This window comes from Trachurus trachurus (assembly GCF_905171665.1).
Source record: "Trachurus trachurus genome assembly, chromosome: 13".
Lineage (NCBI taxonomy): Eukaryota > Metazoa > Chordata > Actinopteri > Carangiformes > Carangidae > Trachurus > Trachurus trachurus.
The window spans coordinates 8635946-8663213 of record NC_139892.1 but is presented as its reverse complement, the minus strand read 5'-3'; the positions used below and the strand labels follow the sequence as shown (position 1 = coordinate 8663213).

Below are 27268 nucleotides of genomic sequence, written 5' to 3'. Positions count from 1 at the left end.
GCTCAGTGTGAACAAACAAAGGCAGCACGATGAGGCGTTTCTTCTTAACCGGGATCTCACTGTCATCTGTTGTTATTTTAAAGGGATAGTTCAACATTTTGGCAAATTGGCCCATTGGCCCATTGCCATAATCACTATAGTCATAGCAGTAGGTTTGTTACCTTTAATTGTCGGTGCAAGCTATTTTTAGAACGGCGGAGCGGAGCGGCAAGCTGCTCAGAGCTACGCTACGGAGGCTCATGGGATTTCTTCCCTTTCCCTCATCAAACTCATCAAATACACAATCCAACAACTCCAAAACGCTCTGGTGGACAAGTTGTGACCTGCACATTCACCACGCTATGAGATAATAACAGAACGTTACCAGACAGAGTTGTTTTTTCTCTTCATTTCCCTCTAAAACACCTCTGTCTGGTAACGTTCTGTTATTATCTCATAGCGTGGTGAATGTGCAGGTCACAACTTGTCCACCAGAGCGTTTTGGAGTTGTTGGATTGTGTATTTGATGAGTTTGATGAAGGAAACCAAGAAATCCCATGAGCCTCCGTAGCGTAGCTCTGAGCAGCTCACGGCTCTGCTCCGCCGTTCTAAAAATAGCTTGCACCGACAAGTAAAGGTAACAAACCTACTGCTATGACTATAGGGATTATGGCAATGCCAAATGTTGAACTATCCCTTTAAGTTTCTGAAGGGGGGGGTGAGTTTGAGAACCACTGCTATGAAGATTTTAAAAACTGATAAATGTCGAGACAGACTCCCTGCCTCCTCTTCGTCTACTCAATATTGTGCCCAACGCTTGAAAATGTGACGTTATCGTCTTCTGTTGTCGCCAATCATCCACAGAAACACAAAAGGAAAACACCAACTCACAATAAAGTAGACACTGAACACTGCTTCCCCTCCCTCCTCCCTCCTCCCCTCCTTCCCAGCGTCCACATGTCAGGATGTTTCCTCGATCAGACGCTGCTCTCCCAGTCGCCTCTGCTTCACCACCGACCAGCGCGGCTCTCGCAGCGAGCCGACGGGCCGCCGGCGTCGGGTGGTGCTGTACTTGCCTATGCAGGTGCTATGGTACAAGCCGTGTACTAAGAAGAGACGGGTCTGCAGCGAAGCTTTTGGTTGCTCTCTCCTTCTCTCTCTCTCTCCCTCTTGCGGCCCATTACTGTTTCTCCACTGTGACAGGTTTGTGCATTAGCTCCAGTGGGTTCCCTTCAGATAAAGCTGAAATAAATAAAGACAACACTCTCCGGACCGACTTTTCCCCCCCCCTTTTTAACTTTTCTCTTATTGTTTCACTCTCTCCCTCTCTCCACTTCAATAACTGGGCCGCTGATGCGTTTTCCAATAATTTTTTTTGCAATGTCAGTTAACCAATAAATAAATAATCCAATGAATCAATCAACCAATCAATCAATCAAGGAGTCACTCTAAATCAGCCAGTTCGATACCCGCTGTTCATTTGGTCTTAGGCACCACCAGTAGTTCGTCTCCGTCCTGGATGCTGTAGGAGTGCAGGGCCCGGGTGTTGTACTTCATCTCCTCCGGGCCGAAGGCGCTGCACTTGTCGATGTAGTAGAGCCTCATGCTGTTGGTGGAGAGCTGCACCACGGTCGTCAGCTGCTTCTTCAGCTCCGCCACCGTCTGGTCCAGACGGATGTTCACCTGGGACAAAGAGAGAAACCGTCTGAGGATCATCTCGCTCTGATCTCTGTGCGAATGGTTGATACAGTAGCTCGATATGTTATCTACACATTGTCTATCGCTTATCTGTGCAGGGTCACCGACCGGGATGCTAAGTTCTAACTCTTATTAAAGAGGAACTAAGCAGGATTTCTCTCGTGGCTATTCCACATTTTTACCTTAATTAAAAAGGTCTGGAGTAATTATGATGGTTGTAAACAAATGCACATGGCCGAGGGCAAAACAGCGGAAAAGCGACCGGATTTGCATAGTTTCCCTTTAACTGGGCGTTCACACCAAAAGCGGCTTGAGCAACCACGGCGACCAGCTGCCATTCATTTTCAATGTACGCTGGCGACGAGGAGCAACGAGGAGCGACCGGCGGCGGTGAGCGTTGTGTGAGTGACCCGTGAGTGTTGAAGACCTGACCCGACGTCTGTCTAATAGTGATCATTCTCTGATTAAACCCGGCTGAAAAATAAAAGAAAACAGGAAGCTTTCTTGGTTTTGCTCATCAAACTCATCAAATACACAATCCAACAACTCCACAACACTCTGGTGGACAAGTTGTGACCTGCACATTCACCACGCTATGAGATAATAACACAACGTTACCAGACAGAGTTGTTTAAGAGGTAAATACAGAGACTGCTTGATGAAAAACTGCCCTCGATGGGAACGCGCATCAGCAGTTTTGTATGAATTTACCTCTAGAACAGGTGGGAGAAGGCCGGATTTGGACGAGCCATCAAACTGGGACAGGCCTTGTTGTCATGGCGCTGTGATGTAATCGACCTTTGAATGCGTCCTCTGAAGGATGAAGCCAATGAACTGAGACACAGCTTACGACTCACCTGCTCCACTTTCTCTTCACAGTGAACCTCCACCTGGGCGCGGCAGCGAGGTCGGAGGTCGATCTCGGCGAGCGGCTCCAGCTTCCCGTACTTGGTCACCAGGGAGTGATATCTGAAGAAGGGAGAGGGAGAGAGAGAGCTCGTCGTCGCGCTTTCTCAGTTTAAGCAAAACAAGCGAACAAGCATGACGTCGGAGGAGAGACGGAGCGGCTGCGTCCGTACCTGTAAGGCAGCTCCTCCTCCGGATAGTCCAGGTGGTAACGGATGAAGAACCTCTCGGCGTCCTCTCTCTCGCTGTCGCACACGACGCTGCCGTTCAGCAGCGATATCGCAGGAAGCCTGAGGAGAAGAGACAGAGGTTAGAGACACGGTCACACCAAACTGGTTGAGAGCCAGTGTCAGATTTAGCACCGGTTCTTTGCTTATCCACCAATAAGCACCGAAACAAGCACGCACCAACTCCAGAGCTAAGAACCAATGACGTGAGGGGCTGGGGGCGGGGTTGGTAACGCCACATTTTGTAATAAGTTGTTACATAAAGGCAAGCACCAAATTATTACATTTTCTTCACACACAAAAAATGCAACACCTACATTTTGTAATAATTTGGTGCATTATGTAACAACTTGAATTTTATTACAAAATGTGGCAGATTATTACAAGATGTCTCATTATTACATAATGAGGTGAAAATCTATTACAATATTACATAATGTGACTGTGATGTTCCATGTGTTTTATTATGTAAAGAGGAATGCAGCATTTTTTACAGTATTTTAGATGTTTGCATTTTCATTGGTTGTTCAGGTCACATGATTAGTAGTAGGTAAAAAAAAAAAAACTAGAGGGCCGCATGGGTTAAGATTTTCTCTTTTTTTTCTCATCTGACTGTGCAGAGCTTGGAGCAGCTTTGTGTGTGAGTAGGATAATTAATCTGTGTTTATAAAAAATATTTCTGCTCATATTGCATTGTATTTCATAAAATGTATTTACATTATTTCATTGCTATTTTGTGTTGGTTTATTTACAGATTAAAAACGCTGTACCTATAATAAATGGAGTTCATCTCGACAGCTCACGTCTTGCCTACTCATCATTGAAGCTACCTAGCTACTTCAGTCAAGTTAAAATGTTTAGCTGTCTGATGATGTGTGCCTCGCTACGCTCTCAGGTGCCAGAACAGCGGCGTTATTACATAATGTGGCGTTACAGGGTTACCTGACCGAACAGGAACAGCGGAAACAACGAGCGAGTCAGTTGCATCGACTAAAAAGAGAGAAATGTTCTAATAGTAAGGGCATTTTAGCAGATATTTGACCAATCTGGGAACTAAATCCTTACCAAGAAATTTCTTCACAATTGTCTTTAGGAACGTGCGTAGTATCATGTCTTAAAATGTTGAAATTGAACTCCCGTGGGAAACCCCCTAAAAAACGACTCAAAGTTGGGGTACCCGTAACTGGATTTTTGAACATTCCGAAATGTTAAATTTGGCCTTAAGAAACTTGTGAGGGGTCAAACTAGGGGTTTTTCATGATTCTGAGTTGATCGCAAACATTAGTTTTACACCCAAAACACTCCTTGGTGGAGAAAAAAACAGCCACACCCACTTTTCTTGATCATTGGAACCCCCACTACCACCAATAGAATGTTGGTGCAGAGAAGCCATTCCATTCATTATCATTGCAGAGGTTGTGTCACATAATACTACTAAATACTCAATATAATATAACTTTTATTCTACCCTTTTTTCTATAGGACATTATACAGACCCTCCAGGATTTTGTGGTGTTGCTAAATTTATTAAAAAAGTTATTATAAATGTAATTTATTATGCAGATCGGTAGCAAGCGGCGAGAGAGAAAAGACAGAGTGGACATGCACCAGATTTCACATACCAGCAACAACTGAAACAAGTTTGTTCGAAATGAAGATAGGAAAAGCACAAAAAATACACAGTGGTGCTACATTGATTGCAAACATGATAATGTTAATCTGCACACACACTGAGCATCAATCTCCACCGAGCATCCAGGCTCTAAGAGGTCGTTTTTGAAGAATGGAAAAAGATGTTGCAGTGTGTCACAAACTTGTTCATTCCAGCTTGGGCCTATTGCTTGGTCATGACCGTGGTAGCTGTTGTAGTGTATTATGGGATTTGTAATGTGAGTAATGTGAATGCTATATTGGTGGGCCATTATTACATAACATAATATTTTTCTTGAAGGCCATATAAAAGTGTATCGCAGGACGGATCTGGCCCCAGGTTTTTGACATGACATTGACGTGTGTGCTAGATTAATGTCCAACAATGTAAAAAGGTAGAATATAGTTATATTAAGTATTCAGTAGTAATAGTAGAAGTTTTTTTGTGACATTAAAGAAAACCTCTGTCATGCACAGGAATAGCTTACTGTATCTCTAATGTATTCTATTAAGTATAGTAGATCACCGCCTAAACCTAACTGCAAAAATCCTCGTGATGACAATAGGCCTATACCATGTTTTCCTAGTTTGATAGCTAATGGAGCAGTCAGCTAGCATTTAGGAAAATAAAATGGTCAGATGGTCATCAGATTCAGTCGCACATAGGAGTTGGCTAACTAACCATATTAATTGTTAGCCAACTAACAACCATTTTGGTAAGACTTTGATGCCTATCTCTATAATGCATTATAACCATACTTATAATGAGTTCAATGTGGTTATAGCATTGTATAACTATAATTATAAACATTCATAAATGATCATAATACTTTATAACAATAATCATAACACACTATAAAGCATTTTATTGTGACTTAGGTATAATACGTTAAGCTTGTTAGTAACTCGCTGACAATGCCCATATCGATAATACATTATAAATATAGTTATGATGTGTTATAATTGTCTTATAAAAGTGTATAACCATCATTATAAATACTCATAAATGATCATAAGGCTTTATAACATTTAGCATAACACATTATAGAGCATTTTATAATGGCTTAAGGTCAAGTATTATAATAGAGTTATAATGCTCTATGATGTGTTATGCTTATTGTTATAAAGCCTTATGATCATTTATGAGTGTTTATTATGATAGTTATACATGTTTATAAGCCAATTGTAACACATTATAACTATATTTATAATGTATTATCGATGTGGTCATTGTCGATGAGTTACTAACAATTATAACATAATACCTGACCTTATAAGTCATGATAAAATGCTTTATAGTGTGTTATGATTATTGTTGTTATAAAGCATTATGATCATTTATGAGTGTTTATAACTATAGTTATACAGTGTTATAACTGCATTATAACTCATTATAAGTATGATAATAATGCATTATAGAGATAGGCAGGTGTGTGTGTGTGTGTGTGGAAAATGGAAACACTGTGGCCACAGCTGATCACAGCTAGCCACAGCGGTCTATGATAACAAATTTGCTGAAAAGTTGCAGTGGCAAGGCCAAAGAATTCATGATTGAATTTGCAATAGTTGCAATCGTGACATCATAAAATCCTGGAGGGTCTGTATAATGTCCTATAGAAAAAAGGGTAGAATAAAAGTTATATTATATTGAGTATTTAGTAGTATTATGTAACACAACCTCTGCAATGATAATGAATGGAATGGCTTCTCTGCACCAACATTCTATTGGTGGTAGTAGGGTTTCCGATGAACAAGAAAAGTGGGTGTGGCTGTTTTTTTCTCCACCAAGGAGTGTTTTGGGCGATCAACTCAGAATCATGAAAAACCCCTAGTTTGACCCCCTCACAAGTTTCTTAAGGCCAAATTTAACATTTCGGAATGTTCAAAAATCCAGTTACGGGTACCCCAACTTTGAGTAGTTTTTTAGGGGGTTTCCCACGGGAGTTCAATTTCAACATTTTAAGACATGATACTACACACGTTCCTTAAGACAATTGTGAAGAAATTTCTTGGTAAGGATTTAGTTCCCAGATTTTCATATGTTGCCCTTACTATAAAAACAAGCAGCAGCGGACTGAGGAAGAGACCCAGCGCTTCCTGGCACTGAGGTACAAAACCAGTTGGAGGTGCATATTATTTTCAAGCATATTGGGAAAGTATTTTTGATACCCCACTCCCTTGGTTGAATTAAAAAAAAAAAAAGTACAAATCTTTGTTCTACATATTTATGGATGTTTCAGTTAAAAAATATTCTATAAGATATTACCAACAAGGAAGATGCTTAAAATATGGAGAATAACAGACAATGATAAATGTAGATTTTGTGGGGATGAGGAAGAAGACATTATGCATTTGTTTTGGTATTGTCCAGAAGTTGCTCTTTTTTGGCACAACGTGGCAATTTGGTTATGTGACCAAGGACTTGTTTTGTTATTATCTCCCATTAATATTATTTGGGGTTTTCATGAAGAACAAAACATGCTGTTAAATACTATTGTTCTGCTTGGGAAAGCTTTTATTTTTAAAAATCAAGGAGAGCTTAATTTGAGATATTTTATATTATTTATTAAACATCATTATTTACTAACAAAGATATTGCCAAAAAACAAGAAAAATAGTGCAGAGAGAAAAACATGGGAAATCATCGCCATAACAAAAACTTGGGATGAAGATTCAATATAGGCTAGTTTATTGTTTTGTATGTTTTTGTTTTTGGGATTGTTGTTGTTCCTTTTTATGGTGGCTGTAGAGTGAATTACTTTATCTTTTATTTATTGAGTTATGAAAAAAAAAGTTGGAGGTGAGCCTCCCGGACAAAGCGAGTGCCACAAGGTCACGCGATGATGTTTTTACGCTGACGTAACGACGCGGCTCTGACTCGGCTCCTTGCTTGTGGAGAAGCAAACTGGTTCTTTGGAGGCACCAGGCTGGAACTGGCTCTAGCACTGAACTAGGACCAGGTTCTTCTCGGTGGAAAATGAGGCACGTGGGAACAAACTACGGTAAACATGTTCATTCGTCCTCACTGACGGGACTCACTGTGCGATCATGAGGCTGCGTCGCTCCACGTTGGTGTAGGTCTGCAGCAGGGGGATGCCCTGCAGCCGCACCTCCTCCAACTTGGGGAAGAAGTTCAGCTTCTCGATGTCTTCCCACCGGTTTAGACCTGACAGATGACACACACACACACACAAAAAAAGTTATTTTAATTCCCATCGAAGTTCAAAAACCGTCTGTTTATTTTAAACATGATTTTAAAATGTTGCAGCGACGCCTGAAGCGTGTGGAGCGTTGTTGTTGTTGTTGCTGTTGGTGTCGTACTGTGACTCAAACTGAGAGGAGGTGATCGATAAACAGACGCACCACTTCACCTAAAAACAACTTTCTAATTCAATTTCCTTCCTTTCCTTCAGTGATTCACACACAGAGAAGTGAAGAGTCAGTCTAAGAGATTAAACTCTGTGTAAATGTTTAAAACATAAAGCAAGTATTCAACCTCTGCTGCCTCATTATTTCCCGCCTCGTCTAAAAGCCCATGAACCGGTGGAATGGGACTTGTTTTAATGAAAAATAATCAGAGACAGAAGGAGTGATGACGTTTTTCCGAGGCATTGAAGTCAGCGTGAGCACATCGTGCCTGTTCGCTCCACTCCCAACAGGACTCTGGAAATAGATTTACCGCTGATAAAGAGTCCGAAATAGAAACAATTCCTGAGATAAAAGCTGAGCTGGGATCAGTTGTAATAATCTACACACAACAGAAAGCTTTGAAGACGCAGCGGCATGTTTTCCTGGTGCTAATTTTATCCGCTGTCACATATTCAAGCTCAGACTGTAACTCAGGACGGTTTCCTGTGCGCTGAAGGAACCAGAAACAATCCAGAGTTTCTTCCCGATGTTAAAGGGATAGTTCACCCAAAATTCAAATTTCACTCATTATCTACTCACCCTCATGTCGACTAAGGGCTGGGAGAAGTTTCAGAGTCCTCCGTGGCTTCTCTGAGTTACGGGGAGGTCCGCACAGCAGTATTTGTCCATATAATGGTTGTCAATGGATACCAACTTTCTTCGTCCAAAAAGACACACCAAAAAACATCCAAAGGGCCCATTCACATGGAGCGTCTTTTGTGCGAGCGTTTCCATTGTTTTTTGCACGCGCAAAATCCGAAGTGACGCCGACGCGCCGCGCATGCGGTGCGACGCGCCTTTTTTTTCGTGCGCGTCCGAGGCGCACCGAGATAAAAATTTCTCAACTTTTTCGAATGCCGCACGCGCACCGCGTGTCATGTGATCAGAATCAGCTGCACGGACCTGCTTCACCAGCAGCAACAAGCAGCCCGGCTCTCAGTGCTTGCTGCTTTCAGCAGCTCCCTCTCCCCCTCCCACTCCATAGCTGCCGTAGCAGCAGTGTGATACCAGTACATTTAACCGCATTTTTAACTTTTATTAGACACAAGGTAGGGAGTTCACGTCTCGCCTGCCTCCCTCCTCTCCACACGGCGGTGAGTCCTCCGTTCAAACTGACAGGTAGATCGAGCAGTGAAGCTGCTGAGAGGGATTCACGGTGCTTGAAATCTGATCAGCTCTGTGTTTACTCAATTCCTGGTTAAATGACAGAAGCACACGTAAAAATGTGACAGGTTCTTTTGGTTGCTTAGTAACGGCAGACGCGACCATAGACGCGAGCTCAGAAGCGCTTTGAAAAAACGCGTGCAAAACGCCCCAGTTGGCGTTTTGCACGCGTTTTCAAGCGCTCCATGTGAATGGGGCCAAATACCTCCATACTGCTCGTCTGTAATGTCCCTCTTGTATTGAAGCCCCGACATGAGAAATTGTTCCTGTGTCAGTGCAAATCACGCGAGATTTGCACTGACACAGGAAGAGCAGTGAACCGAGACACCGCTACAAACAAGCTTGAAATATAGACTTATTTAATTTTTTTCGGAACAATTTCTCATGTTGGGGCTTCAATACAAGAGGGACATTACAGACGAGCACTATGGAGGTATTTGGATGTTTTTTGGTGTGTCTTTTTGGACGAAGAAAGTTGGTATCCATTGACAACCATTATATGGACAAATACTGCTGCGCCGAGCCCCGCTGTAACTCAGAGAAGGAACGGAGGACTCTGAAACTTCTCCCAGCCCTTAGTCGACATGAGGGCGAGTAGATAATGAGTGAAATTTGAATTTTGGGTGAACTATCCCTTTAAAACTCTGACCTGAGTTGTGCAGGTTGATGCTGCGGAGGTTGGGGAAGAGCCGCTGCAGGATGTCTTTGCTGTCCTGAATGGAAGCCAGGCTGTTGTTGGCCATGACCAGCGTGTGCAGGCCGGGGAACATGGAGCCGACCTTGCGGACCTCGGCCCAGTCCTGCAGGCCGTTGTCGGTGATGTGAAGCAGGCGCAGGGTGGGGAAGGCCACGCTGGAGGCACTCACAGTACTGTACTCGTTAAGGCACAGGAACAACTCCTCCAGCCTGCAGGACAACAACATGTCATTATTAACCCTTTAAAGCAGAAGTTAGCGATCCGGTCGTTTGGGCTAATGCTGCGTTCCAGGCAGGCTTTTGAAACCGTAAGTTACAGCTTCAAGTCACAACTTACGACTTTGTAGCGCTTCAGGCAACCCGTAACTCGTGTTTTTCCGACCTGTTGCACCTGTTTTACCTGTGAAAGTCACTATAACGGCCACTCGTAACTTCCGACCCGTGAACTCGTACCAGATCGAACTGGTACGACTTCACAGGTCGGAAAAACACGAGTTATGGGTTGCCTTGAACGCACCATAACTTCTTGTCAGCCGATGGAGTTAGCAGCCCCCGCCCTCGTCATGGATCTATTGGTCCTCGTCCCTACGTCACCACATTCAGGCGCATCCCTTGGCTGCACACACAGCCCTTCATGCCGTTCTCTCTCCTCATTGGATAAAACTTGTAGGATACGAGAAAAGTTTTCTCCTCGGCTCAGAGCAGAGCAGAGTGACTGACAGACCCGTGTTTCAGACCAAACACTCCATGTAAGTGATTGCTGTCGGAAGATATAACTATTTAAGACTTATATTAACACAAAAATATTGCTTACTTCTGCTTTAATCACTATGTTTTATGGTGATAAACCCACGTATTGTAAATATTTTAATAGAAGCCTGGGCTTTTATTTGCTTCGAACTGAACCATCTTATATTTGAGACAAATGTCTATATGGGACGGGCTTTTAATTCATTTCGCACAAATCTTTTGCTCAGCAAAGACGGGAATATAAATATGATCAAATTCATTGTTTTAAACTTAAGTAAGAACATTACATTAGTTGTTTTAGAGGTAAATGCAGAGACTGCTTGCTGAAAAACTGCCCCCAACGGGAACGCGCATCAACGGTTTTGCATGAGTTTACCTCTAAAACAACTCTGTCTGGTAATGTAACATTATTATCTCATAGCTCGTCCAAATCCGGCGTTCTCTCACCTGTTCTAGAGGTAAATTCATGCAAAACCGCTGATTTGCGTTCCCATTAAGGGCAGTATTTCATCAAGCAGTCTCTGCATTTACCTCTAAAACAACTCAAACTGTATTTGATGAGTTTGATGAGGGAAACCAAGAAATCCCATGAGCCTCCATAGCGTAGCTCTGAGCAGCACACAGCTCTGCTCCGCCGTTCTAAAAACAGCTTGCACCGACAATTAAAGGTAACGAACCTACTGCTACGACTATAGGGATTATGGCAATGGGCCAATTTGCCAAAATGTTGAACTATCCCTTTAACAAGTTGCCCACACAAGTAAAAAAAAAAAAAAAAGTACAAATACGGTGTTAATTATCACAAATTGAAATTACAAACAAAACAAGCCGGTAGATGTGTTGATGGGAGACAATAGTAGTCCAAAAATGAAGAAGATGTTGGGAACCATTGTGATCGTTAGTTTCGGTAAGCGCACAATGACAGTATTCAATTTGATACGACACTAACTTTTAAAATCTGCGCACTACAGAATCTAAGTACATAGTGTAGACAGTATAATTACATGACAGTGTGCTCATGGAAGTATTTGAATTGAGAGACCCTAAAGGACCAGTTTTTTTCTTCACACCCAACTGAATGACTGAATTGTGGCGAATCTAAGCGATGTAATGATACTTCATATCGACCAAAGTTTTAACAGAAGCCTATAACAGTGGCGCCAATGGGAAAAAAGAGCAATTTAAGCAGTGCTGTCTAACTATTACATGCACGGATTAAGCATCTTAGAAACTGCTCAAACAGGACGTCTAGTGGGCTGTGAGAGGTTTTGTGCGTTCACAAAAACTTGTACAGAAAATAGAAGTAGACCCGGCTTCTAATTGAGATCAATGTACTGGTTTGAGCAAATAAAAGCCGGGTGTATTTCTATCTGAGTCTATCTCTGCTTTTATATGAGAATTTACGTTTATATTTCAGAGATTTTTCTTTCTGGGATTAGAGTCAACTTCGTCTACACAGTCTCTACAGTCTTACTCAGGTATCTCCCTGGTGAGCACCAGCACAGTGTCCCAGGACACCTGAGTGTTGTTGAGGACGAGGCGTCGGACCCGGGAAAAGGCTTCGGCACATCGCGGCTCCAGGGTCGTTCCTGCCAGAGGGTTGGAGCTCAGGTTCAGGAACTCCAGGTTCGGGATGTTGGACACGATTTTACTGATCTGGAAAAACAAGACGAGAACGTGTGTTTTTTTTTATTTTTTACTTTTTATCCTTTATGAGGTCCGTACAGAGTCTGAGGGCGGACGACAAGTGAATATGAATCTCACTGTTAACAATAAAACGATAGAACAACCTGCACTGTTTCTGTTTGTATCTGTTTGGATTATTTTCTCAGTTGCACTGACAGAAAAGTGTGAAACCAACTCTCTCTCTCTCTCTGACAGCCGTGACCTCTCTGTGACTCCCTGTTCCAACCACTGAAGACATTAATCTTTAAAAACAGCTCAGTAATTGCACTGCTGCTTTTAACAGCCGCCACTCAGACGGGAGGAAGTGGTGTTTTAGTTCGGGAACTATTTTAAGCTGCGGACTGATACATATTTAGTGCACTGGTGAGCATATCTGGCAGCAGGTACAGATTAAATTATGAGGGAACATGTAACCCAGTTAAAAAAAAGTACAACAGGCAGATTTCTAAAGGTGTTGAAGCTCAGAGTTAGTGGAGCTCGGACTTCAGTGCACATCGTGGTAAACATACGCTCAGTCGCTCACCCACCTGTCACTCAAAGAGACCACGCCCCAAATTATGCAAAGCTTTAAAGTGGAAATTGCAAGTCTGGTCTCTCCTCCTCTGTGTCTCTAACCCTCCTCTCCTCCATGTGCATTTGTTTCCAACAAAGCCGGTGAGAAATCAATCCATGGAGCGGTGGATAAGGTTATTTATCATCTACCATGTTACCATGTGTATCTGTGTAGTCTTATCTGTCCTTTGGTGAAAACGTAGCATAGTTCCTCTTTAAAGGGCATTTCCAATCGTAATCAATGTTTACCTCAGATATTAAGTCACCTATGATCAGTTCATTTCATACCATCCATACTCCCAACTGCAGCGTGTGGACGTTTATAATCGTTTTTGTTCAAGAATCTATTGTTTTTTGGTAGGTACGAATTTTGATTTAATTTAATTTAATTTTTTCATTATTATTAATAATACGAGAGCTCACCTCGTGCCAGTCCTGCAGCTTGTTGTGGGACAGGTCCAGCTCCATGACGTGGGCGCAGAAGGCGGCGATCTCGGCCTGGTCTCCTGCTCTGCTGATGCCACAGCAGTTCAACACCAGCACACTGGGCAGGTTCAGGCGGTCTGCAGAGGGGAGCGGGGAGTCGGGACAGAGGAGGACGGTCATTACGACGTGTAATGCAGGCTAGGCTCTGGTCACTATTTTAGTAAAATGATAAATGTCTGGATGAGTTACTCAATAAAATGGTCTTTTATCGTTTTAAGTTCCCGTTGCAATTACACCAAGTGCCACTAGGGGTCGAGTACCGCTGGTTGAGAAACACTAGACTAGAGGAGCTGCGGCTTCAGACTATCTATCATCACTCTCCAAACTTCCTGGGCTCATGTCTTCTCACTGCAATGCATTATGGTCTTTTTATGGTGGGAAAATTGGACCCATAAATACAAGTTCACATCCTGTCGTCTCCAACCGGACTTCACTGTGGTGCCAGGAGTTTCTGTTTGTTCTGGGAACCTGCTCTCATCGTGTTTTGACTCTGACTTCCTGTTGTTTGTAGCTTTGAAAGACGACTGTAATAATTTAGATTAGTGAAATTTCCTCTTTTGATAAATCACAGCTTTATTTGTCTCATTGTATTTAATATTTATTTAATATTTAAGACTGTTTCAGTGGACAGTCTACATTAATTTTCTTAACTGGGCTTTTATTGTGAAATATCGCACAGGAAATTGATGTGAAACTCACTATGTTCAGTGTATTGCGACTTTTGAAATCGCATCTTGCAATGATGGAATTAGAAAGGCTATTTCTATTTCTATCAAATTGGTTTGGGACTTTTTTGTTCCCCCACCCCATCACTACCCAGGTGTGAAGTGCTGGGGGCCTCCACTGGGTCAACATAACCACAGTGAGGAGGTTGTAGATATGATAATAGGCAAGGCAAGGCAATTTTATTTTTTATAGCCCGTTTTTACAAACAGTTTGTTTTAAAGGGCTTTACATGGCATCATAGCAACATCCTGCCCTTAGACCAGTGTTTTTCAACCTTGGAGTCAGGACCCCACGAGGGGTCGCTTGGAATTTAAATGGGGTCGCCTGAAATGTCTACTCTAGATATTAATATAATTAAATATAAACATAATTTTTAAACTCATTATTACTCTTTTTGAAATTATGATTAAAAACACCACACACAATCTTAAACAACTGTATTATATACTTTCACTTTCTCGAATATAAATCGAGTTCAAATAAAATGCAGCATAAATATCTGAGCTGGCACATCTTGATTTATGGGGTTGCCAGAAATTTGTGACGTCAAAATGGGATCACAAGCCAAAAAAGGTTGGGAACCACTGCCTTAGACCCTCACATCGACTGAGGAAAAACTCCATAGAAAACCCTTTTAACAGGGAAAAATTGGAGAACCCCAGGACGGGCAGACGTGCAATAGATGTTGTATACAATATACATAATACAGAGCTTATAGAAACCAGAGAAGCTTCCAGGTCACTGATTATGTTGACGAGCATAAAGTATGTACAGGAAGTGACGGCGTCCGAACGCAGCCTCACCTTTCATGGGGGAGCCCTGAGGGATCGGCACCACCACCACCCCCACACCGGGCCCCCGGCGGTACGGGAAGTTCTCTGGACTGTACTTCTCATTGATCACCTCCACAAAGCTGCGACCGTCCTTGTACTCTGGAGGCTCCATGGCTCCGTCCTGATGAACTGCCTCCACCTCCGCTGGAAAGAGAGAGAGAGAGAGAGAGACAGAGAGAGAGGAGAGATCAATCATCAATCAATCTACTGATCATCTCCTCCAGTAATGTGAAACAGTTAAAGCAGAAGTAAGTGATATATTTGTGTTAATATAAGTCTTAAATAGTTATATCTTCCGACAGCAATCACTTACATAGAGTGTTTGGACCGAAACACGGGTCTGTCAGTCACTCTGCTCTGCTCTGAGTCGAGGAGAAAACATTTATCGTATCCTACAGTTTTTATCCAATGAGGAGAGAGAACGGCATGAAGGGCTGTGTGTGCAGCCAAGGGACGCCGTGAATGTGGCGACGTAGGGACAAGGACTGTTATGGTGCGTTCAAGGCAGCCCGTAACTCGTGTTTTTCCGACCTGTGAAGTGGTACCAGTTCGATCTGGTACGAGTTCACGGGTCGGAAGTTACGAGTGGCAGTTATAGTGACTTTCACAGGTAAAACAGGTCGGAAAAACACGAGTGGGTTGCCTGAAACGCTACAAAATCATAAGCTGTGACTTGAAGCTGTAATTTACGATTTCAAAAGCCTGCCTGGAACGCAGCATTAGCGAAAACGACCGGAGCGCTTACTTCTGCTTTAATACTGAGAAACTTCCTCATCACAAACACTTAGGCTACTTCTGTGCCAATAAACAAATCAATATCCTACGTTTTCTTTCTTGAATTGAGTTTAAATGACTTAAGGTGAAATTACACTGTAAAAATAAACTTCATTTTGACAGTTTTTACACCAATCAAATACATAAAAGAGTCACTGTCTGCAAAGAAAAACCCAACAACATTAAACCAACTGACCTACATTATTGATTGGGAGGTAGAGACTGAAATTGACTGAAGGTTTATTACTCACAGTTCTTATGTTTTCTTTCAAAACAGATGAGATCAAAACCAAAATGATCACATTTAACAAGAAGCAATAAAACATTTGTGATTATTTATTATATGAAATAATGAAGATAACTTAAAACACATTTTTAAAAAAGGTTTCCGAGTTGTTGTTTTTTGAGTTTGTAAAGCTTTTTGAAAACAAATAAACATGCAATAAACAGCTTTGTCAGCTTTACTGAAAAATAAAACTATAAATATTAAACTTTAACTTTGTGGAGTTAAAAAACCTACCTGATCTCACCAGACCTGCTCCTGGAGTTTGCACAGAGAGGTTTTAGTTAGATTAGCTGCTGCTTAGCACAACTCTCCTGAGTGTCAGCAGCAGAATGGAATTATGGGTAATGGAGGCAAAAAGGTTTTGACAACAAAGACGAACATGAGAAAAAATAATGATGTTTTTTCGTTTTGTTCGTTTTTTTTCTGTCGATCGTGTGAGGAGTGTGATGTTAAATCAAATTCATCTCACTTTATTCTTCATTATTTTCATTCATAAATCCATCTAGCCTATTCGTTTTTTTTTTGATTGATCGCTTAAAATGTTAGAAATAAACGAGCGGCTCAGGTGTGACGTCAAGAAAACAGAAGCATCAAATCCTCACAATAAACAGGCTGAAACCAAACCAGACGCCTTTTGCCCGTCTCTGCTGCACGACGACGAACCTTCAACCAATTAATCCACGGTGGTTAATTCATTATAAAACCACATTTCATTAATAAACAACTTCATTTTCTCTCTTCTACCTTGGACAAATCAGTCTTCTAGACAAGAACACGTGTTTCCACTCAGGACAGAGGAGGAGCCACGAAGCTCATAAATGTCTGAGTGTGTTTTTAGGAGGAGGAGGAGGAGGAGAGGGAAGTGTCCTCAGCTCTTTATCACGCACCAAAGAGACACCGTCCACAGTTAAAGGTCGAGTCTGTAGGATTTTCCCTTAAAAAACAAAATACAGATTTATACAACAGAAATCCTGCTTCCTCGTCACCTATTGGACTTCTATTCGTGTGTCGTTATTTTGATGTTTTGGTGTAGTCGGGACGTTTCTGGGTGTGTTGAGCGTGTGGCGCAGTGGGCTTCTATAGAAACTACCACAAAGATAAAGACTGGGGGAACTGGTGGATGGATACACACTTACTGTAGCAGCAAAGAAAAGGAAATAGAGTGTGCGCTGTTTAGCTAAAAAAAAACAGAAAAAAAAGAAAAGGAAATACAGTCTGAGTGAGTTTGATAGTTGTGTTTACAAGCTGCGACGAACAAACCTACAGACTCGACCTTTAAAGATCATTTTTTTAAAGAGAAACACGACGAATGATCTGAAAAGAAGAAGGTCTTTATGTTGTGACTTTAACACTTAGGCTAAGTTTCTATGTTTAACATGACGAGTGTCTACGAGTGAGTGAGTGAGTCGGAGGGCAGACCAGAGCCTCGCTGAGGAATCTGCTGCAGGGAAACATTAATTATGTAGTGGTTTGTGCAGAAAAAAAAAAAAAAGGGATCTGGTTACAATATCTTTATTTGGCAGAAATGGGCTGCAGTAAATTGTGGTCAAGTATGAAAAACGATTTGTTATTCGTCGAATGAATCCAGTTAGTTGCTTTGAAGCTGTTGTTATTTTTAGACACATGTCAGGTGTGTGTGTGTGTGTGTGTGTGTGTGTGTGTGTGTGTGTGTGTGTGTGTGTGTGTGTGTGTGTGTGTGTGTGTGTGTGTGTGTGTGTGTGTGTGTGTGTGTGTGTGTGTGTTTTACCTGAAGAGACGTCTCCCTGGATGTGACCACGATCACAGCTCACTGTCCTCTCTGTCTGTGCTGCTGCTGATTCTGCTGATGGCGGCGGCCTGTCAAAGACACGAGGAGCGGTCTGTGACCCACTGATCATTTCATTTCAAAAGTCATAACGTCTGTGTGATAGTCAGAGTGAGTGTCGTCTTGTCTTACTCCAGAGTGGCTGCTCGGCCTCACAGACGTCTCCACAGAAGAAGCAAGAAGAAGAAGAGGAAGAGGAGGAAATGCTGGTGTGTGTTGGGTCAGTTGTCAGGATTTGGTCGGTGCAGGCCGGGAGAGGCAGGAGCATGTGACACTGCAGAACAAAACAAGGTCAAAGATCAGTTTCTGCTTTGTTTTTCAGTGTCAATAAAGCTGAGCGATCATGGACACACAACTGAGCTCACACACACACACACACACACACACACACACACACACACACACACACACACACACACACACACACACACACACACACACACACACACAAATCAAACAACTCAACTTTAAACTTTATTGTCCCCAAAGGGAAATTCATGTTGCAGAAGGGCAAAAAACACAGAACATATAGAGCACATCCACACAAACTCTACACAACATTGAACAACATTGAATGGCAGTACCCCAGAGGGCAAACTGGGAGCTGGCCTGTTCCATACAATCGAGGTAAAAAAAAAAAAAAAAAAAAAGTTTCCATATAAAGCTTTTAACCATATGAGACTTTGATCTCTCAATGTTAATATAGATATGATCAATGAACTGAACTCCACTAAGAAATCTGCCAATTTCTTCACTCGTGGTTAAAGCAGAAGTAAGCGATCCGGTCGTTTTGGCTAATGCTGCGTTCCAGGTAGGCTTTTGAAACCGTAAATTACAGCTTCAAGTCACGACTTACGACTTTGTAGCGTTTCAGGCAACCCACTCGTGTTTTTCCGACCTGTTTTACCTGTGAAAGTCACTATAACTGCCACTCGTAACTTCCGACCCGTGAACTCGTACCAGATCGAACTGGTACGACTTCACAGGTCGGAAAAACACGAGTTACGAGTTTCCTTGAACGCACCATAACAGTCCTCGTCCCTACGTCACCACATTCACGGCGTCCCTTGGCTGCACACACAGCCCTGCATGCCGTTCTCTCTCCTCATTGGATAAAAACTGTAGGATACGATAAATGTTTTCTCCTCGGCTCAGAGCAGAGCAGAGTGACTGACAGACCCGTGTTTCGGTCCAAACACTCTATGTAAGTGATTGTTGTCGGAAGATATAACTATTTAAGACTTATATTAACACAAATATATCACTTACTTCTGCTTTAAATAAACATGTGACATAGTGGAAAACCACTGTGCAGGACGTCCACATGGAAATTATGGAAACAAGAGAGGAGACGATTTTAAAGTGCAGCTGCTTTAGCAAAACTATTATCGATTCCTAAAAGATATTATAAGTGGTATTGTATCATTATATAGCAACTTATATGGCTCAGGTGCCTGCACAGTGACACAGTATGGAGCCAGTGGAGTAGTAGTGTGTCTCTATGAGGAGTCTGCATTGGAAGATTTCATCTTGTGCTCATCAATCAATGAACAGATCAATATATATTTGTAAATCACGTTTTAATGGGATTCAGTATCAAGTTAGTATAATAGATTCGACTTGTGAGGTTTTAACAAAGTAAAACCTATTTTTTCTTTTTGTTTCTATTATACTGTAACTTTTGTTGCTCCAGCAGGTACAGTAACATGGAGCTGATTGATGACAACAACAAAACCAACACAACAACAGACAGAGCTGCTGGTGTGTGAGTAAAGTTCATATTCAACATTTACAGCTTCTGGTTCTTCTCTGAGGTTCAAGCCGAATTAACGTGCAGCTGTCAGTGAGCTGGAAAAGCCTCACAGTGATGCTGCAACATCACACACAGGCCGGCGAGACACAAAAAGCGCTCAGTTTACACACCGGCCAATGGACGCTGGTTGTTTTTTATTTTCATTATTATCATTATTATGATTATTATTATTATAGGAAATGTTATTATTCAGAGCGTGCGGAGCCAAACCCGCGCACACAACAACCACAACACAACCCATCCCAGCTGCAGCCACAGATAAATAACTCTTTATAATCTGTGCAGTAGTAGCCTAGTCTGTGAGTGTAAACTGCGTCCAGTCCAGAGACTCTGACCCTCCAGCAGCAGCGGCGGCAGCAGCAGCAGCAGCTCGATGCAGCCGGACATGATCTCAGACGGCAGCGGTATAAAAAAAAACAAATAATAAATAAAACCACCGGTGGCCGGTGACAGCACAGCAGCAACACACCGACCCACTACCCGGTCGTTAAACAGTACGCTGTCTCTCTCTTAGGCTACATACCTTCAATGTCTACTTTGAATTTCCCTTGTTGATGAAAACAACCAGCTGTCATTTTGCTCACCCCTACATCCCGGAAGTGACGTCGCTTGAGCTGAAATCGAGTTTACCCCTTTTATTATAAAAAAAAAAAAAAAAAACTTCAAGTCGCAAATATATTTTATTCAACTTACATCCAATTATTTTTTTCTGAGCCTGTTTTATTAAAACTGTTCACTAATAATAATGATGATAATAATAAAAGACAATGGAGGAGGAGGAACCCCTGGAGAGGAAAAGCCCATGACGTCATTGTGCTGATGATGGAGAAGATGATTTGTCTGATCCGACCTTGCAGATCACTTTAGTCCTCGTTAGGAACTTGATATATAAACCTTCTCTCTCTGTGACACGTGAGATAATGTGTGATATAAACCACAGACAGTAATGGTGACATTGCCATAACAACAGTGTCACTGTGATGTCATAACATCTTTAGTGACACCTGTGTGGTGATAAACCTGAATGAATGAATGAGTTTATTTATTTCGGTATATCAAGCTTATATAACCGAAAGGGTGTAGGTTGAAGCCAAAGCTTATATGCCCTACCCCTTTTACCTTAAAAAATTAAAATAAAATAAAAAAAATATATATATACGCATTAATACAATAGGATCAGATCACAGACATTTGAAATTAATTAGTACACTTACATTTCTAATCACAACAAAATAAAGAATTGTACAGCGCATAACCCAAAATAGTACAAAATCATTTAACTTCATTTTCCATACTGTAAATTTTGAAAATTTACAAAATAAATAGGATAGCCCCTTATGAACCAGTCTACCACCCAGTCCTCCCATTAAGCTGGCCTGCTCTCCCTGCCTCGCTTGCCTATCAGAAGCTTCCTCCTTCAGCTGTTGTTAACATTTCCATATTTCTCACATTCTCTGTTATAAACTGTTTTCTTGTCTGTTACAACATCTATTGCACGTCTGTCCGTCCTGGGTGAGGGATCCCTCCTCTGTTGCTCACCCTGAGGTTTCGCCGAATTTTTCCCTGCTAAAAGGGTTTTCCATGGAGTTTTTCCTCAGTGGATGTGAGGGTTTAAGGACAGAGGATGTTGTTATGATGCCATGTAAAGCCCTTTGAGACAAACTGTTTGTAAAAACGGACTATACAAATAAAATTGCCTTGCCTTGCCTTGAGATGTGCATCTCATTTTCAAAGGGGTCCTTATTAACAACAAAAATACAAAACAAGAGTTCAGTCATCAAGGGTTCATAAATATTATATGATTAACATGATAACATAAAATGGTGATGTAATACACAGCAATAAAATGTCTGACAATCAATCAGATTTTGCTTAATTATTGTCTAAACTCAGTTTTTTTTTTTTTTTTTTTTTTTTTTAAGTTTGTACTATTTCCAGAAGCCATTTGATAATAATCTGACATGTGCCATGTGATCATCTGAAAATGGATTTGTTGGACATATGGACTTTAATCGTTAATACATTCCAGAAATTTACAATAAATAAAATAAATGAATCATAATAATTTTAAAAAAATCATTTGTTTGTTTATCACATATTAGAAATCAGGAAGTGATGGTGTCTATCTATTTGGAATAATAAAGTTGACGATAAGAAAAGGCCAACAGCAGCACTCACAGAAACTAAACCTTCATCAACCGCACATAAAATAAAATAAAATAAAATAAAAAATAATCATTATATAAAACTATATTGCAAAGATTGGAATATAATCTGACTTTATGATGAAATATTCATGATCATCACTCAGCTCCACGTTACTCTGTGCTCCAGAGCCATCTAGTGGCCACAAGAGGAAATTTTTACTCTTCAGTACCTAAAAAACACTTCTTTTTTTTCTTCTTCAACTTCTGTTTCATCTTTCACTCAGATTCAGTTTTGTCTTTGTAAACGTCATCTTTGCTGATCTGGCCACATTATTAGGAACACCACAGTAACACAGAGCAGCCGGCCTCTCTTCTTCATGTTGTTGGAAATTCAGTCCTGTGAGATTCTGCTGACTACATCCCACACCCCCCCATCCCATAATTTCTGCAGGTCTGTCAGCTGCACATCATTAACAGTGTTTATCTTGTACTTTAAACCACAGCTCTGTTGCTGTTGCAGTGTGGGTCAGTGTCCAGGTGGGGGCAGCATTGGTTCACAGTCACATTAGGCTCTGTGAGGAGGTCAAATAGAGCGTGTATTATCCGGAATCCGGTAATTATTGATTATTGATTGTGTCCTATAGCGGGGATGTTTATTTCTCCTTTCTCTTGACAGATGTTGAACTGCAACTTTTAACTTTAACTTCCTCCAGGTGAGTTCAGTTTGTGTTCAAAGCTTTGACAAAAAAAATGGTGCAAATAATTTAGCAAACCTGCCTCAGCCATCTTAACAAGCTGCTATGTCTAACCCATTAGCAAACATCTTCATTGGTGTTCTTGCTGCAAATGTCCAGTCTGAGAGGCTAATCAATAACAGATCAGATGACTGAGTTTGACGTGAAAAACACGACATGCTGGAGCCAGCATCACGTGGCTGACAGTAGTTAGTAGCGAGCAGCCTGTAGCAGCCGAGGGGGCAGTTGTCGGTCTGAGAAGTGAAGCTCACTTCCGCGTTCAAAAAACTGCAATCCCCTCGGCTTCCTCTGGGGGCAGGTGTCAGAAAGCAGCATTCTCCATAGACCCCCATGTTAAAATCGTCTCAATAAACATGTTAAAAGCCTGGTGTCAGAACGTTTTTTGGCCTCAATCGATAGTTTCTACCCCTGCACACACTCTGAGGGGGGTGAATTTTTTTTTAACTCTACCGTTTTACTGTTATTAGGTTAAAACTCTCAAACGTTGAGTGACAGGTCCGGAGCAGTCTGGAGACAGGCTGCTTCGAGGCCAGTGGGCGGGTTCTCGGCCGGCCAATCCAACATGGCGCTGTTCAGGCCGCCATATTTGAGTCACTAAAACAACTCCCCAAAACCAATGGGGGACGTCATGGATGCTACGTCCATTCTTTTTACAGACTATGGTAGCAGCAGAACAACCAAGAAAGGAGTGAACACCGGAGTTACCTTTCATTATCCCATTGAGTCAATAGACTCAAGACCTGCTGCTGGTGGTGGTCTCCTAAAGGGGGCGGAGTCACGGTCTGCTGGTCTCCTAAAGGGGGCGGAGTCATGGTCTGCTGGTCTCCTAAAGGGGGCGGAGTCATGGTCTGCTGGTCTCCTAAAGGGGGCGGAGTCACGATCTGCTGGTCTCCTAAAGGGGGCGGAGTCACGGTCTGCTGGTCTCTTGTCTCTGCTAGTCTGACCTCTGACATCTGAGTCCTCAGCTGTCACAGGAGAACAGGAGCAGGAACTCATGTCTCCTGAACCATCAGACCTGGACCTGGACGTCTCCAGAGTTTCCTGTAACTCCCTGACAGGTGTGAAGAGCCGAGTTCTGCTGCTGGAGAGAGGACACGGTGCTCAGAGTCAGAGTCAGAGCAGGAGGAGGAACAAGGAGACGTTACAGGGTTAATGACGGCCAATGGGGAAACTCCAACTCAGTCACATGGTGTTTGGCTGACAAGTGACGGAATAATAATTACCCACTCAGTCAGCCAATCATCCATTAGCCAAAAACAACAGCTACTTTAACTTACAGTAACAGGATAATATTTTAAGTAGGGCAAAAATTTATCGAATTAATTAGAGGCTTTGTAATTAATTAATCACAATTAATCGCATTTAATCGCATATAAATATTTGACCTGAGAACAGTGAGAAGCATTTTTTTTTTTCACATGGATTTTAGTATACCATTGAATGACTGAATACATAAGCTTAAGCATTCAAGGTGGTACTTAACCAAGACCAACAGACTAGGGATGCAAATTATCGATTAATTCATTAATCGATATTTGATACATACAGATTAAATGGTCTTTCCTTCCAATACACTATGATGATTACTGTAGTATTTAACTAGGCTACTTAAATCACAGTAGCATAAACTGATTTGTTGAACTCAGCCTGATGTAAACATTAATAAAACTCAGTAACCAATCACACAGGCAGCTCCATGTTGTCTCTGTGTGATGTTCAGGGACAGGTCAGGACAGTCTGAAGACAGACAGCTCTGAGGGTGAAGTCCTATCATAATGAGATGAGATGCAAAGATATAGCGCTGCAGCTGAGCAATTAGCGCTATATAGCGCATTTAGCGTGCGCCCGTGTCTGTGTATCTATGTGCAGGCAGAGATCAGAGATGGTGTTTTAAATAACCATGCTAGCGTTTCACCAGCTCTCATCTCTGTCAGTCAGCCTCTCAAACTGCCGCCTCTCTCGCGTGCGGGCGCACTGCACGTAGACACACGTGAAAAAAAAAAAAAAAAAAAAATAAAAAAAATCATTTTTTAAAATATGTTTTGTAATATGTAATATTGTTGTAATATATTTTTAACGCGTTAATTTTTGTGTAATTAATTAATCGTAATTAACGCGTTAAAGTCCCGGCCCTAATTTTAAGCTTTTCACTCTTCATAAGTAAATGTCATTAGTTGCCTGACAGTTAAAACAGGTGTTAGAATTTTGTCAGTGAAGTTGAAGATATTCAACAGAAACTCCAGTCATGCAATAATGGTCTTGAAACTGCGTGGGCTGTTACATAAATACAAACAGCGATTACCATGACTGATAAACTACAAGTTGATTGTATTCCAATAAATAAACGTGTTCCTCAAACAAGGATGAGATGTTTCTTGTGACATAGAACGCCCACAACTGTTCAATATTTGTGTATTGCTGCCCTCACTGAGACAACAGACGCCTGTTAGTGGGCAGGAACGTTGACATAAGGGACAGAAAACAAACCATCCACTCAGAGGAAGTGGCCTGTGTGCATTATTTGTCTGCATACTGTATGTCGGCCCTTTATTATTGTGCATTAGTTTGAGACACATTTAGACATATACAGTAGTTACACAGTGAAATGTGTTGAGCAAGGGGTACACAGGGTACACAAAATATATCTTTAATAAAATGCAGGTGTTTAAAAATATACTGGTAACCACGTCAACCCGAGGATTGACCACACTTCTCTCTTCAAGCTGCAAAAGAACAAAAAGATAAAATCCAATATGAGGACTACATGGACTTTGTACTTTGTGTTTATGTACATGAGTGATGAATAATTTCAGACATTATTGTCTTTTGTTGTTTAAGATTTTCAGCCACAAATAAGTTTCGTAAGAAATCTTTTAATAGTATAATTAATAATCAATAAGAATCAATACCTTCAGCACAAGGGTAGATATACTGTGTCTCAGCCTCGTCACCTGAGAGACAAAAGAATAGGAATAGGAATAAAACATTCAATTTAAAACTTTCCTCATGTGTCCAACATTTCAAACTTGTAGTATTCATCATTGCAATTCTGACAACTGTTCTGTAACAGGGTTTATGGTGTGTGTAGGTGTGAGTATGAGTTTTACTTGGCTGGTAGTAGTCATAGATCTTGACCACAGCTGGCTTTAGGTTCTGCACTGAGAGCTCCTGTATGAGCTGTAAGCTGTGGTTGATGGCCGTGTCCTTTGGTAACTGTTGGAGGAAAAACAGACAATAGGATCAGTAACACATCTGGAGAGCGTCCTCCATTGATCTCCACCGTGAATCCCTCTCACCTCCCGAATGTAGACCATTACGTGGTCTTGCTTTTCTTCCACACCGTCCACCAGCAGGGCACCTTGGAGCTGTAATTAGACGACACTCAGCTTCGTCAACACATGAAAACTCATCAGTTTCTACTGAGCTCAAAGTTTTGTCTAATATCTCACCCGTTTCAGAGACTCTGGGTCTGGGACAAAACCAGAGAGCATCTTGATGTCCAGGATCACCATGTTGGTGGTGGTCTCCTCTCCACTATATCTGTAACAGAACCATGACAACCTGAGTTCCTCACAACAGTAGTATTGCAGTTGCATCAGTAGAGACTCTTGTTTTAATTTGAGGTTTGCTGCTATAGTTGATGATAGTTGTGGTAGCTTCAGAGCATCACTTGCAGCATTCCTCTGTGACTTAAGGTGCACCTGTTGATTGGTTACTTACAAGGAGCTGAAGTCCAGAGTGAGTTTTGGTCTATGAAATGTTCTGATGCAGTTTGCCTCTGGTTTCACTTTGACACTCAGAGTGTTGACATCAGTAGGAGTTGGGATGTTGTAGAGAAGAGAAACCTGCGAACAAGTTTTAATATCAAAGGTAAATAAGAAGTTGCATAAGTTGAATGAAACTGAAATATAGTTCAGTTCAGTTCAGTTCAGAAAACTTTATTATCCCCCGAGGGGACAATTTGTTGTGCGACAGGCAGAGCAACACCAAAACACAAACAAGTCAAATACAAAACAAAACAAATGCATTTCAATCACAAACATTAAGACTCCGGGCACCAGTGCCTCGGGGGGGAAGGGGGGGCAGGCTCACAGTGGCTGATTTATAAAACCAATAGTAATTGGCACAAAAGTATTCTTGAATCTATTTGTTCTTAGCCTGGGTACCATGTACCGGCGGCCAGACGGCAGGAGCCTATAATGGGAGGCCAGCGGGTGAACAGGGTCGGACAGGATCATCTTAGCTTTCCTAGTCGCCCTGGCTCTGTACAAAACAGAGAGCTCCTCCAAGCTTGTCCCTGCAATCTTGCCACACATCCTCACTATGCTACTGAGCCTATTTTTATCTTTAGCAGTGAGGGACCCAAACCAACAGATAAAAGAGAAGGTTAAAATAGACTCGATAAAACAAGAATAAAATATCTTCATAAAAGTGGTGTCTACCTTAAAACTTCTCAGCTTTCGATAAAAATACATGCGTTGGTGGGCCTTTGTGCAGATGGCATCAGTGTTCGCCTCAAATGAGAGGTTGCTGTCAATGATAGTGCCCAGGTACTTGTACTGTTGAACAGTGTCAACTGCCTGACCATCTGACTGACCATATACTTAAACTACCTGTCAGTCCTCCCAGGTTCAGAAACAATCCAGAACCTAATATTATGTCCACTGACCTGCATTGAAACACATGCAGTGCCCTTCACCTCCAGGCTGTACTTTCCTGTCACGTCGGACAGAATCTTCTCCTGGTAGAGCAACTTGTTGTTGTGGTTCACATCAAATGTGAGCTGACCACTGGGGGACTGGATCGTCACTGTGCTCGAACCCTCTGGACTGAAGACCAGAGTGGCGTACAGAGCCAGAGCTTGAAGAGCCACCACTGTGTCCTACAACAAGGAGATGTAGGTAAGAGATAGTGCGAGGTGATGACTA

General features: G+C 41.8%; 2 protein-coding genes across 5 annotated transcripts in view; both read right to left on the bottom strand.

Moving 5' to 3' along the window:
- Positions 1-550: 550 nt before the first annotated feature.
- On the bottom strand, positions 551-23558 carry tbcela (tubulin folding cofactor E-like a). Of its 3 annotated transcripts, none has more exons than XM_083985490.1 (11): positions 23046-23558; positions 17758-17899; positions 17569-17657; positions 14732-14905; positions 13140-13279; positions 11953-12134; positions 9682-9938; positions 7500-7626; positions 2757-2873; positions 2535-2646; positions 551-1662 (listed from the first exon to the last, which is right to left on the bottom strand). In XM_083985490.1, exons 4-11 carry the CDS (start codon positions 14871-14873, stop codon positions 1456-1458), a joined length of 1284 nt encoding a protein of 427 aa, XP_083841616.1. In that variant the 5' UTR covers positions 14874-14905; positions 17569-17657; positions 17758-17899; positions 23046-23558; the 3' UTR covers positions 551-1455. The 3 variants fall into 3 exon arrangements, with proteins under 3 accessions (XP_083841616.1, XP_083841615.1, XP_083841614.1); XM_083985489.1 differs by lacking the exon at positions 23046-23558 and adding an exon at positions 19962-20018; XM_083985488.1 differs by lacking the exons at positions 17569-17657; positions 17758-17899; positions 23046-23558 and having other exon boundaries at positions 14732-15139.
- A 1276-nt stretch (positions 23559-24834) lies between these two features.
- LOC310996140 (alpha-2-macroglobulin-like) overlaps positions 24835-27268 on the bottom strand; it is a 41097-nt gene continuing 38663 nt past the window's right edge. The window contains exons 30-36 of one of the 2 annotated variants that reach the window (XM_083985487.1): positions 27010-27222; positions 26061-26185; positions 25790-25880; positions 25637-25705; positions 25448-25553; positions 25250-25291; positions 24835-25063 (exon numbers count right to left, since the gene is read on the bottom strand). In XM_083985487.1, coding sequence (XP_083841613.1) covers positions 25059-25063; positions 25250-25291; positions 25448-25553; positions 25637-25705; positions 25790-25880; positions 26061-26185; positions 27010-27222 — 651 coding nt within the window. In that variant the 3' untranslated portion in view covers positions 24835-25058. The remainder of the gene's footprint in view (positions 25064-25249; positions 25292-25447; positions 25554-25636; positions 25706-25789; positions 25881-26060; positions 26186-27009; positions 27223-27268) is intronic. The other variant, XM_083985486.1, reaches the window with a different exon arrangement.